Genomic DNA, 13,478 nt, shown 5'->3' on the forward strand with positions numbered 1-13,478 from the left:
CGACTTATGCCACAATCTGCAGTTTGTTGCACCCTGTCCCCTCAATGGCTGTTGGAATAGCCTCTTCACCATGTCGGATGAGGCCCCCATGCATACACACTGAGTGCACCTTGTGTCCTTTCCTGTCCCTTGTGGCCATTTCCCTTTGTTGCATGTGGAAACAGGGGTTCGAAGGGAAATTGATTATTTAGGAAGCAAGTGTAGTTAAACCAACGAAGTACTTCTTTAGAAACTCCGTATTTCCGAGTTAAGTCTGTTAGGAAAGAGAAAGGGGTTGAATTCCTAAACAAGCTACGAAGACCCTTGGCGAGACAAGCGCTTTCGCATTAACTGCGAACACGTTGGTCTATTAACATTTACTGCACGTGTAAGATGAGAGAAGCCCCTGCAAAGTGATGGTACGCGTAGTGTACGTGTATCTTCTTCAAAAGTGACGAGCATAGCAGATATTCCTGCTGGAACGGGCATGTATCTTTCGGTTCTTGATTGCCTTCTTTCAAAGATTACATTGTTTTCAGGAGGTAAATAATGCTATCAAAACAGTGGCTGCGGGTGACGTTTGGGGTGAAAGGTTATAAGTGTTAATATCTTGAATCTTGCGCAGAAGTTACAGTTTTTGCAGCTTATAACACCGCTGTACAAATTTTAGCGTGGCGTTTTATGAGTTAACGGGTTTGCATATTTCACGGTATAGAACACATATTCAGTAATTACTTTTTTATACCTGCTTAGTCATGTTTCTAGCGCAGACTGTGTTTTACGCTTAATATGCCAGTATTAAGACGATTGCAGAGATTACGAAATGCTAATACGTATTGTAGTCACTGTTAATGACAGTTACAACTGAGCTCTATATTCACAAGTTGATAGCATCCACAACCTGTGTTTATTATTATTTATATTCATTTTTATCTTTGCAGGGGAAAATGGCTCTGTCGAAACCAATATATAGTCTGATGGAGAAATACTTTGAACAACTCTACACGCATCCCATAAGGACAAAATCTATCAACAGGTATTCAAAGGCCGTTACAGTGGACGTTGATTCTAAGAGTATAATTCGGTTTTGTACAAATTGAAGACAGTAAGAAGAATGTTCTTTTGTTATAAATCCTTTGTGTCATAGAAAAAGTTCCCATTTCTTAATGAGGTTTTAGTTTGACCAATTATTTCCTTTTGTTGTCCCATCAACATTAAGTGCATATATTCATGGTTAGGCAATGTACGAAATTACACCTAAAATTGTGTACGGTACAGTTCACCCAAAGACACTCAAAACTTAAAGTTTCATAATTGTAAGGCCTTTGGTGAATTAAAGAGCACTGGATAAATATGAAACTGTGTTAGATGATGCACTCGGGTTGGCTGCTGTAACAGCCTCCCTGAAATCTTCGTAATAACTACTGACTTGAGGTGTAACTGAACCGATGATGTAGCTTGTTTTGGAAGGTGCCTATTTTGTTTTTAATTAACGAAAATGAATTTTTGTTCCATAACATAGCCCAATGGCTGTTTTTAGTTCATATCTAATGCACTTTTTGTTACAACAACTAAACTGTGATATTAATTCCAAAGTGCTGTGTTACATAATATTATTTTGGTGCTTGCTGTTTTGTTGGAAACTGACAAACCATGGCTCTGTACAAAATACTACAAGTTGATTCTTGCAAAGAAGAAAACAACAGTAATCAGCCACTGTTAATAATACTCTCACAAATATCGCTGCTACTGGTTTTGAACTGACATTCATGTTCAGATTAAAAAAAAGAAAACACACTTTGAGAAGTTCCAGCAGAATGTAAATAATTTAGGAATGACTGAGACCACTCCTTGAATAGTGGAAGGCTGGAGCCATTGACAGTCATAATGAAAACACGATGACAATCTGGAAGGTTTTGAAGTGCCTGGGTGCGCGCGCGCCCACACACACATACATACACACACACACACACACACCAAGTAAAAAACTTTGAGCTAGAACTGTGACACAGTGAAAATGTTTTTGTATTTCCACTAATTTCAAAAAGTGATGTGCATGCGCAAACTTGTGTGTGTGTGTGTGTGTGTGTGTGTGTGTGTGTGTGTGTGTGTGTGTGTGTGTCAGTCAGGTGGTCATCTTTTGAAATAATTGAAAATACAAATATTTTTCACCGTGTCAGTGTTCTTGCAGTTTTAGCACATTGTGTTCTATCTCAGTAGGATCCAACTTTTAGAGCTGACAATGCTCAAATTACTTCAGGTAAGTAACAAGAAAGTGTCCAAATAAGCTTTTGTGTGGCGATAAGTAAACTACCACATTCAGAACAAGTCACCATAACCACAACAGTGTTGTTTACATGTTGTGAGTGATATTCCATGCTGATTTGTGGTAATTAATGAAAGGTGTTCTGTTTGCTTCATATCAGTGATAAGTACTACACAAATTGATGTAGTATTTAACAGTATACCATGTCAGTAGACTGATGTCATTAACATATTGAAGATACGAACCTCAAGAAACTGCCAGGTGTTGATTGTACTAACAGCACAAAAACATTAGTGAAATAAAATTTGACAAGTCACATCTAAGAGGATAGGGCGTTTTGAGCCAGGACTGTTCCTATTATCACCACCTTCAAACATGTTAAAAACTTGAAAATATCAGACCATAGTGGGAAGGTCGATGTTTTGATCATATAACTGTAGTATTCACAATGTGTGTAAAAAATGAGATTGTTGTGACACATTCATTGGCTTTGCCAATTGTCAACCAAACTATCATCTTCAAAACTAACTAAGAGCTTGGGCTACCTTCGCAATTTCATAAATAAAAAACATTTTAGGCCTAGTATACAATACACTCCAAAACAACTTCCCTGTCACTATCTCCTCTAGATATATATAGGTCCGATAAAAAACATGATCTAACCCACAGTCAACAAAAAACTAACAAGTTACTATTAGCAAAACATACGGCAGACATCTACCACTGCAAGTTACAAACAAAAACACCCCAGATGCTATTTGTGTAGGATATTATGTCACTAAACCCAAGAATCATATCCTTTGAATAAATAACAGGACATTGTACTGTGTTTCATTAATAGTATCTAATTGTTAGCCTAAAATGTAACAAAATTTTGAATTGACTTAGACAGAAATAAAGTTACATATTAAACCAGCATATATACCAAACCGCAGTCCATATTCTCAGTTGTATCTGTCATATGTTAATCATCATCTTGTAGGATTTATTTGATTGCCAATATCATTCTTTGATTGGAGTTTAGTTTTCAGTATTCTGTACTTCAGTTGGTAAAAATGGACCATTGTAGTATCACTTGGTTGTCCGTCCGTCTGTCCATCCAAATGATGATTAAGTTCCCTTTCTCTCAGGAATGGGATGAAATAACAAGTTGAAATTTGTGTGAAACACTGAGTTCTATAGTCCCTTGGTGATGTAAAAAAATTTAAGGTTCAAAGTCAGCGCAGTCAAAAGATATGGCTATTTGTCTCACCTATTTTGATACGCACAAACTCACTCATCATACCCTAGAGGGTAATTCCCATTGACCTAGAATCATGAAATTTGTCAAGAAGAAAGTTTTTACAGTGCAAAAATATGAAAATTATTACGTTGTAATTATATCACATAAAAAATATCTTTTTGTCATTAGAACACACATTGCATCCATCGTCCATCAGAGGCATAATAGATAAATATTAGTGCATGTAAACATAAGATGTAAGTAATAGTCATGTGTTAGTAAGTAAATTAAAAAAAAAAAGTGTGTCCTTGGAGTCTTTCACAGCGGCATGACGGAATAAAATCTTCTCATTTTTCAAGCTGCATCAATTCCAATAAAATTCTTGAGCTCTCGACTGCTAGCTCTGCCATCATGAGCAGGAGAAGAACTACTGACTGCTGGGGCGGGCACTATTTCCCGCTTATATGCCTATGATTACACCTACTGTCACCCATCAAAGGGGGCCGAAACGACACGTGCACAGAAGATGAGTTGGGCAACTTATAGCAGTTGGAATTGATGCAGCTTGAAAACCAAGAAGACTTAATTAAATCATCTCACTCTACATATACACATTGAAGTCCCCTGCTCTCTTATTTTCCTACGCCCGGTTTAATTTCAGGAGCTACAGTAAAGATTGTGATACATATATTTAAATAGTTTTATCTTGCCAATATCAATAATGGGCAAAACTCATTGCGATTTTCAATTCCCAGAAATATCTATATACATAATTAAGTGGGAGTCCTACTTGCACTTGGCCATATGTCCCCCACCACCACCACCACCACCACCACCCCGACTCCTGTCTTAAGGTGATAAGTGAAAGTCGTAAAGAGATTGGACTTATGTTCAAGAAAAGTGGTGGTCAAATCTTGACCACTTAGATTTAGATTTGGTGGATTCCTTAAATTAAGAGGCGAATTTCAGGGTATTTTAGAAGAAAGACCGCACTTTTGCCTTTCCCATCCTCCAACAAATTGGAATTTGTGTTTTAATTATAATGACCACAAAAGTGCCAAAATACTATACCCTTAACTTTTATTTTTGTGTAAGAACTGCTCAGACTCCGTTGCACGTATTGGAAAATAAATTAGTGTAATGGTGTAGAGGGAACACAGCAGAGGTTGGGCACGTGAGAATAGTGATTGTTGTAGCTCATCTTCAAGCTTCTTTTCTGTGAGAGATCACAACACAAAAACACCCTCTTTGACAGAACCCTAGTTATGTTTGAAAGTACCTCTTAGTAGAAAGTTTACGCTATACAATATCATTAGAAAAGAGTGTTAATAATTGAAACACGTACAGGGCTGTGGAACATCAGGGCATAAGAGTGAGTGCATAAATAACAAGTAAAGAAAGTTGGAATACAGTAGAGAGCTGCGAGAAGTTCTGCAGAGTGGTAGAATATTTGAAGTAATACAGTGACCTAGAGACTGAATCGTATATGAAAGTTGCTGCAAGCAATAAAGACAATGAGTGACTCTTTCTAAAATAGAAAAAAATGTGTGTTATGGCAAGCTTGCAACAGACTGAGACTGAATGATGGCACGGCTGTACAAGTAAGATAATGTAATTTATTAACAAATGAGAGCACCACAGAAATATTTCCATTGAACATAACAGAGACAGAATTTATAATGACACAGCCTACACAAAATGTTTCACAAGATTATTAACAGTTGGGTCTCAGTGCTTGGAGGTAGCCGATGGGACTGAATGCCCCTATACGTGATGAGTAGCTGTCTGTTCTAATACATATTGTTGTTGTTATTCCATCCCAGATTTTCAATTATTAGATTGCTCGGATAATAAGACCATAAATTATATAACTACAAAATATTGAGAGTCCAGTGACAAGATAAGATTATGGCAGCCATACATGGTTGTTTCACAGACCTTTCAGAACTGCGTGTCACGTGTGGAATCTTCTTACTGAGTAGCCATTCGACAATGTACGTTTGCCCTGAAAGGAGATTATATCAGAAAAGAAGTACATTATTTTTTTAAAAAATGGTTTGCTGCCAGTATGAGTTCTCTCTTTGCTCTTGTATAAGCGCATGGTGTTGAAAAGGTAATTTACACTCTGTCATCAATGAGAATGGTGAAGAGTCCATATCTTGCTCAAATCTGGACCAGTGTGTTGCTAACAAATAAGCCTAATTTGTTTTTCTTCAGGAAGTTGTATACATTAGTAAAGTTTCTGTATCAAAATGTAGGTCTTTGGAGTACATTTTACTGTCTGTCCTTTGCAGTCCCCACATCATTTTATTTTTTCCATGAATTCAGAAAACTTTACTTTTCTTTCTTGTGTTTTTTAATTCAAATATAATATTTTTGGTAATGACTATGATAAATGTTTCTCCTATTATGGGATTGAATCATTATTAGTTCTATACTGAAACATACATGAACCCACAGTGTGATCATTGATAATGATAACACAAACAACAGGTGACACTCAACAGACTAGGAACAAATACTGCAAATAATGCAAACATACCATTCAACGTCAGTCCTCTCTGAGCTTGATTGGACTGACAGTCTCTGTGAACAGAATGGGCATGATATTTGCAGGCAAGTTTGAGTCTTGAGCCCTTATCCTTTATTAATTTTTCAACCGCTATGGAATTTAAAGTATTCCCCAACAGAATAACATACGAGAGGGGATGTAGCCTATATATGCCCTGCTTCTGTGATAAGGAACTCACAAGTTTTGATCACCTCCAATATGTCATAATTGATGTCTATCAATCTCTTAAAATGGAGGTGCTGCAACATTCCAGGCTTTCCAAACTGTATTTCACAGTTCTGTCCTGACCACAGAGATTATTTTGAGCAGATGCTTCAGTAGACATTGCAGCAAAGGAACTGTATTTCTTAAACTTGGATCATAGCATTGTCATCATAGCTCATTCCACCTCCATAACCCTCTTCTGGATCACGTAAACAACACTTGTTAGAAATGAATATACAATTTTGCCTGTCTAAGGCAGCGAAACAGTACATGGGCCTTAAACGACCTAAACCTCAAGCTCTGTCCACTACTGTATCTTCAACTATTCACCTGAAAATTTAGCTATTGTGAAGACTGACTTCCGAAGGTCAGCTCTGTTTAACACATTATCTCTGTCTAGTCTTTTTGCGTGCTTTCTATTGTAATGTACGTCTTCCTCATATTTATGATCCTTCTGTAAGTTTTTCTTTCCATTTTCATGAATGAAAAGTAGTGCTGATAATTTTAGGTGTCTTCCGGCTCATAAACCTAGTCAACTTGCTGTATTACTTTCATCTGCATAGAAGGGCTGATGTTTGTAGTACACTTATGAACATGAGTTGCTAATTAAAAAAACACAAGAAGGCAGAGAGACACAGGGGGGGCTGCAGTGCATTAAATAACAGCACCTGGAAGAAGGTGAATTTCTATGAATGCTATAAAATAGAAACACATTAAGGGCAGACAAAATTTCAGATGATAAATGCTACAAATCACCATGAAAGAATATAGAAAAGAACTTTTCTGACAGGAAATATTTATTAAAGGGAAGTAGCAAGGATTTTTCTCATATGTACAAGCAGAAATTGAAGTGAAATAAGACATAAGAGCTGTTAGGTAATTTACTTATTTAGATGAAAAATTAAAGCCTAATTCCAAAAGGGGCGAGACTGTACAGAAAATTAATGGATGTTACCAGTTGTCGGAAACAGTGTTTCCTTATTTACGACACCTGTGACAGGAATTTTCACGTTCTCCGTTATACTATAGAAATATACTTCAGGTTGGAATATCAACAATATTAAGAAAAGGATATATTGCTGCTCACCATGAAGATGTTTCTTCTTCAACTTCGTAAAATTTAAATGTTCTGTTCCATCACTGTGATGGGTACGCTACTTGCCCACTGGTAATGAAGTTACAAATTAATGCTTGGTGGTGGAGACAGTTTCTTACAAATAGTCAACACAACATTAAAACAAAACAAATACATCTTGTTCAAAAATTCAGTGTCCAACAGAAAGGGATGATAAAGGAGACAAAACTAAATATATTTGTGTCTAATGTTGTTACACCAAATGTTCGTGTGAGATACGTTCTATGTTGTGATGTCATGCTCTTGGACACTGAGTCAATAAACAGCGGGTGGCACTTGTGCATGGATGACAGGTGCTGTGTCTATATGGAGTGATGTACATGGGGAGAACATTGGCCTGCAAGATCCCCAGACTTCAACCCATTAGACTTCTTTCTCGTGGGCCACATGAAAGCGTATGTGTATTCTACCTCTGTTTCTCGGAGGTGGAATTGGTTGCAAGAATTCTTGCAGCAGTCACACAAATACAGAACACACAATGCATTTGCCAGTGAACACTGGATTGCCTCCTATGTTGATATTGGCTCTGTGCTAAAGTCAACTGTGCACATTTTTAATATTTATTGTAATGTAATAGTGATCAGAACAATAAAGCAATTGAAAACATTTAACACCATTTTTTTTTCTCAGTCACACACAATAACCTCTTGCACCCTCAGTACTCCAACAATATGTGTTCCTGATATATGGTTGTTTTATGAAATATATTTGTTTTTATCTGCTGTATCAGTCCTGTTACTTTGGACACTGAATTTTTGAACACCCCATAAAGCACATCTGGAGCAAAAACAAGGTTCAAATGCTACGAATGGGATATAGATATAACATTATTACAAGTTTACAGTGTCTGATGTGATAAATCATTTATTTTCCACACATAGATTCAAGAATCAAGGTGAAGAAAACCCTGTAGTCCTTTCTGACTTTGATATCCTGATATTTGGAGGTGGTTCCTTTGGAAAATGTTACGGTTGGATGTCCTCGGGAAAGTTTGGAAGATCCTTTTCTGATTCCCTTTTTTCCTGCAAGAGATAGGTTTAAATCTATTCACAGACACATTTGTGTGTTTGAATTGCCTGTCAACGATGAAACATTATTTGTGCCTTGCTGTGACAGGGAAAGGAACATCATATGTAGGCTCTAGTGATTTCTAACCCTATTGTACCTCAGGAAGACAGGTAACATGTCTGTATGTCTCTTGGTATAAATACTGATTTTTGATGTAATATGTAGGTTGACTAGTCTTACAGTCTTTCCATATAACATCTGGGCAATGGAATGGTTTGTTTCTCGTGTACTGCAGTTTGCAACCCCCAGTAGAACGGTAGGTATACAGTTTCTTTACAGGTAGAAGTGTTATGGGTGTTGATTGCAGACTTCAAGGTCCTATGTAGTCATTCAGCCTTGCCATTGCATTGAGGATGACACATTGTTGTGTGTTGAAGTTTCATTCCGCATGCTATTTCCAAATTATTAACAAATGTGATCGAAGCTGTGTTCCTTGGTCAGTGATAACCTGTGATAGAATGCCGAATCTTACAATTTGTTGCTGGTAGAAGGCCTTTGCTACTTATTCAGCTGTGTTCGAATGGTATGACTTCCATATAGGATGTGAAATGATCAATACAAATTGAGAAGAAAGTAATGTCATTAGAAAGAGCCAAACATCCAGTCAGGTCAGTGTGGTCAACACTGAAAAGTTCATCAGTTTCTACAAATTTTTTGAATTGCGATTTTATGTTGTGAATTAACACAGGATTTCATCTATTGTTGCATATCACTTTTTATGTTTGACTAAATAATTCTACTAGTTAGCAGTTTCACTGTAGTGTTTATGTCAGAATGAGCTAAACCATGAATATGGAGAGGTACTTGATAAAAACGTGTGAGGAATGTAAGTTCTGCTATTTGTAGTTGACGTGTCGCACCACAGTGTTTTTCCTGATGGAAGTAGATATGACTTGAAGTTTAAGGAGTTGTTCCCTATTCGGAGTTGCTGCAGTTATTGACCTTGCATTTGGCTCTTGGTGATTTCATCAGAGTCCATCATTTTTACTTCAACTATAGATAGGGCACTTGCAACAATATTGTCATCATTGTCGTGATCTATATTAACGACATAGTAGACAATCTGAGTAGCCCTCTTAGACTGTTTGCTGATGACGCTGTCATTTATCATCTTGTAAAGTCATCAGATGACCAAAACGAATTGCAAAATGATTTAGATAAGATATCTGTAGGGGTGCGAAAAGTGGCAGTTGTCCCTGAAAAAAGAAAAGTGTGAAGTTATTCACATGGATACTAAAAGAAATCCTCTAAATTTTTATTATTTGATAAGTCACACAAACCTGAAGGCTGTAAATTCAACTAAATACTCAGGGATTACAATTACAAAAAACCTAAATTGGAACGATCGCATAGATAATGTTGTGAATAGAACAAACCAAAGACTGATTCTTTGGCAGAACACTTAAAAGGTGCAATAGGTCTACTAAAGGGACTGCTTACACCACACTTGTCCACACTATTCTGGAGTAGTGCTATGTTGTGTGGGATCCGCATCAGGTGAGACTGACGGATGACGTTCAAATAAGGGCAGCTCGTTTTGTATTATCGTGACATAGGGAAGGTAGTGCCACAGACATGATACATCAATGGGAGAGGCAATCATCAAAACAAAGGTGTTTTTCGTTGCGATGGGATCTTCTCATGAAATTTCTATCACCAGTTTTCTCCTCCGATTGCGAAAACATTCTGTTGGCACCCACCTACTTAGGGAGAAATGATCATCATGATAAAACAAGAGAAATCAGAGCTCGCACAGAAAAATTTTAATTGCTTACTTTTCCCATGAGCCGCTCGAGAGTGGAATGGTAGAGAGACAGCTTGAAGGTGGTTTGTTGAACCCTCTGCCATGCACTTTATTTTGAATAGCAGAGTAATCACGTAGACATAGACGTCACTTACATGGCAAATATCAGTCGAAAATTGTGAAATATACTGCAGCTGTCTCATCTGTTGAGGAGATGCCTTATCATTGCTTTGTTTAAAAACAAATGTGAGTGATTTATGGTCAGTGAAGATTTACAGAAAGGTAAATTCCCAATAACTCTTGATCGTAAACACTGTAAACCTTCCAGGATTGACTCAGATTCTGTGAAAAGAATACAACTGGTTTCCAGTTTCTCTTTTCCAGTTTTTGGTGTATGGAACCAACAGCAACATCTGATGTGTCTGTGGATAGAGCTAGGGGTAACTCATCTGTTGAGGAGAGTTAGGAAAAGCCAATAATGCAACATTTGCAGTATCATGTTTACATGTCTCAAACATTTTCTTCACCTTCTGTCTGTTGTCATTCCTTTCTGCTCCCTTAAGATGGGCACGTAATACAGCATGAGTTTGTGCCATTTCTTCAAGATAGTGATGATAGTAGTTGACAGTGCCAAGAAATGTATGGGGCTCATGGAGTTTGTCAGGTAACTTGTACTCCAAAAATTACTTGCACTTTCTCAGGTAGCAGACAGGATCCCTCTGGTGCCACCCAGTACTCGAAGGATGTTGTTTCATTTACTCCCAAGATTGATTTTGAGATGTTGATTCGAAGTCTGTATTTAGAATATCACTCTAGGACTAGTTTGACGTGTGCTTGGTGTTCTTCAATACTGGATGAGGCCATTAAAATGTTGTTGAGACAAGGAAACAAAATCCAATCCAAAAATAACTTCATTAATGAATTCCTATAATGTTGAAGTTGCATTTTGCAGACTGAAATTCATTGCATTAAATTCATACAACCCAGGCTGGCATGATTGTAGCTGTCTTGTGCTTATCTTCTTCAGAAATGGGTATTTGATAATAAACCTTAAAAAATTCAGTTTTAGAAAATATGTTTTTGGCTTGCAGAATACAAGGGGAATCCTCTATCGGAGGGGCAGGATAATGGTCGGGATCTGTTCTTTCATTTAATCATGTATAATCCCGACACAGATGTATCGAGCCATCCTTCTTGCGTACCATGTGAAGATGATGACGACGTTTGGTTTGTGGGGCACTCAACTGCTCGGTTATCAGCACCCATACAAATTCCCGACCTTTGCTCAGTCCAATCTCGCCACTTTCAGGAATGATGATGAAATTATGAGGACAACACAAACACCCAGTCATCTCAAGGCAGGTGAAAATCCCTGACCCCACCGGGAATCGAACCCGGGACCCTGTGCTCGGGAAGCGAGAACGCGGCCGCGATACCGTGTGGAGAGGACTAGCCCATCTAGAGTTAGATGACCTAATGATGCCATTGTCCGACATGAATTTAAATTGTTTTGCCACTCCCACGCATTCTGGATCTGACTGTCTTGCCCTAGGAAAAACAGGTAGTCCTTCAGTGGTAATGTTGTGTTTGACACCATGTTTAATTTCGGTGAGTACCAAGTTAGGTTTAACTAAATCTGGATACTGCAACAATAGGTCTGTAAATTTTGTATTTTGACTCGTGGTACTCGCAGCATTTTCCTCTGAGATAGACATAACTTTGTCCTCAGAAGAGAGCTTGCCTTCATCATCTATTAATCTCTTATTATGGATGTCTAATAATTATTGGAAGTTATTTTAAAAAATCAGCCCTCAATATAGTTTGATTGATTTTCACAATGATAAAAAGTCATTGAAATTGACGTCGCAGTCCCAAATCAATATTACATAGTTCAATCCAGAATGTAGGAATTTTGGTACCATTATCAGCATACAATTTGTATGGTGATTCAAATTAACCTTTGATTTTGTTGGAATTATGGATATGTCAGCCCCACTTTCAAATAAAAGTTGCAGTTCCCTCCCCCTCCCCCCCCCCCCCCAATCGCCCCACCTTTTTTTTGGTTAAAAATAGAGGGTTTCGTGGCAATAGCCTTGGGCAGCAGAACTTGTCACTAATTTGGCTGCTGGGCCACATTTCCCTGTTTGGGCAAGTTATGTGGAGGTGTGCATTTTCCAGGTTTGCAGTGCTGTCCAAAGCAAAAGTGGTAATAATGGTACTTGCCTGTGGGGTTGTCGAGATTTGTTGTGGCTGTTATTACAGTCAAAGTTTCTGTGACGAGACCTGCCCTTATAGCCAGTTGACAGTGCAGTTGTTTGTTGCTCTAGCCCTGAAACTCTTCTCATTATGTCACTTATCTTTACCAGGACATCCTGTTGATTACAAGCATCACTTTTCATGACAAACGATCCGGGATTCATTCCTATTATTCTGTCAGCCATCATAGCCACGTTTTTGGGTCCCTGATTGATTTTCACAATGATAAACAGTCGTTGAAATTGTTCCTTATAGAAACTGGAAGTTTTTCTAGCTATAGTGTGTTAAGCATCTTTTCCGGCATATCTACTCCTGCTGAGGCTTGCATCCTGTGTAATAACTTTTCGTCTCCCAGATCAACTCCACTGACTAGTTTCTTAATATGCTTATTTTTGCTTTCTTTGAATAGACTGTGTAGACGTTCCGTAGGCAACAAATACTGTCTCAAATATTCTCACAGTATTTTGGCTTTAATTTTGGCAGTAGATAGTTAAATTTAGTCTCTTCTATAACAGTTTGCTAAATGCCGAACTGTCTCTTGATATTTTGTACTCGTCACTCCAGAAGGCAGAATTTTGATGCTAACCTTCTTTGCTTCCTGTTGATCCATGAGCATGCTTCTGCTTGTCACCATGTCTTCTTATCATCATGTCTTCTTATCATCATGTTCTTTTCCAATCTACATCCCTAATCACATGATGCTACCTGCTCTCTCTCTCTCTCTCTCTCTCTCTCTCTCTCTCTCTCTCTCTCTCTCATGTCTTTCTAAGTTCATGAAACATAAATGTTCTGTTCTGATTTCTAACACTGCGATCTCTACAGAGGCTTTGGCTAAAAGCTCAATGTCTTTTCATTGCGCCTGTTTGCAACTCAACATGTCATCTTTACAATGAGTAAGATCTATCCTTTTTGCACTATTGTTGAAATACACTTCAGATAGATTTCAATCATTCCGTAACTCAAAGAATAACATAATTTTTCATTTAGTATTATATGTATCACTTATATAATAAGAAAACTGTTTGCTTCATG

The 13,478-nt window shown here is 37.7% G+C and overlaps 1 protein-coding gene across 5 annotated transcripts in view; it reads left to right on the forward strand.

The window, feature by feature from the left end:
* The first annotated feature begins 319 nt into the window (after nt 1–319).
* Nucleotides 320–13,478, forward strand: part of LOC126179121 (peroxisomal membrane protein 2) — a 54,674-nt gene continuing 41,515 nt past the window's right edge. Inside the window, exons 1-2 of one of the 5 annotated variants that reach the window (XM_049924586.1) lie at nt 320–464; nt 921–1,015. In XM_049924586.1, the coding sequence (XP_049780543.1) occupies nt 927–1,015 (89 nt within the window). In that variant the 5' untranslated portion in view covers nt 320–464; nt 921–926. The other 4 variants (XM_049924588.1, XM_049924587.1, XM_049924585.1 and 1 more) reach the window with 4 other exon arrangements.

The sequence above is a fragment of the Schistocerca cancellata genome, chromosome 1 (assembly GCF_023864275.1).
Source record: "Schistocerca cancellata isolate TAMUIC-IGC-003103 chromosome 1, iqSchCanc2.1, whole genome shotgun sequence".
In the NCBI taxonomy this organism is placed as follows: domain Eukaryota; kingdom Metazoa; phylum Arthropoda; class Insecta; order Orthoptera; family Acrididae; genus Schistocerca; species Schistocerca cancellata.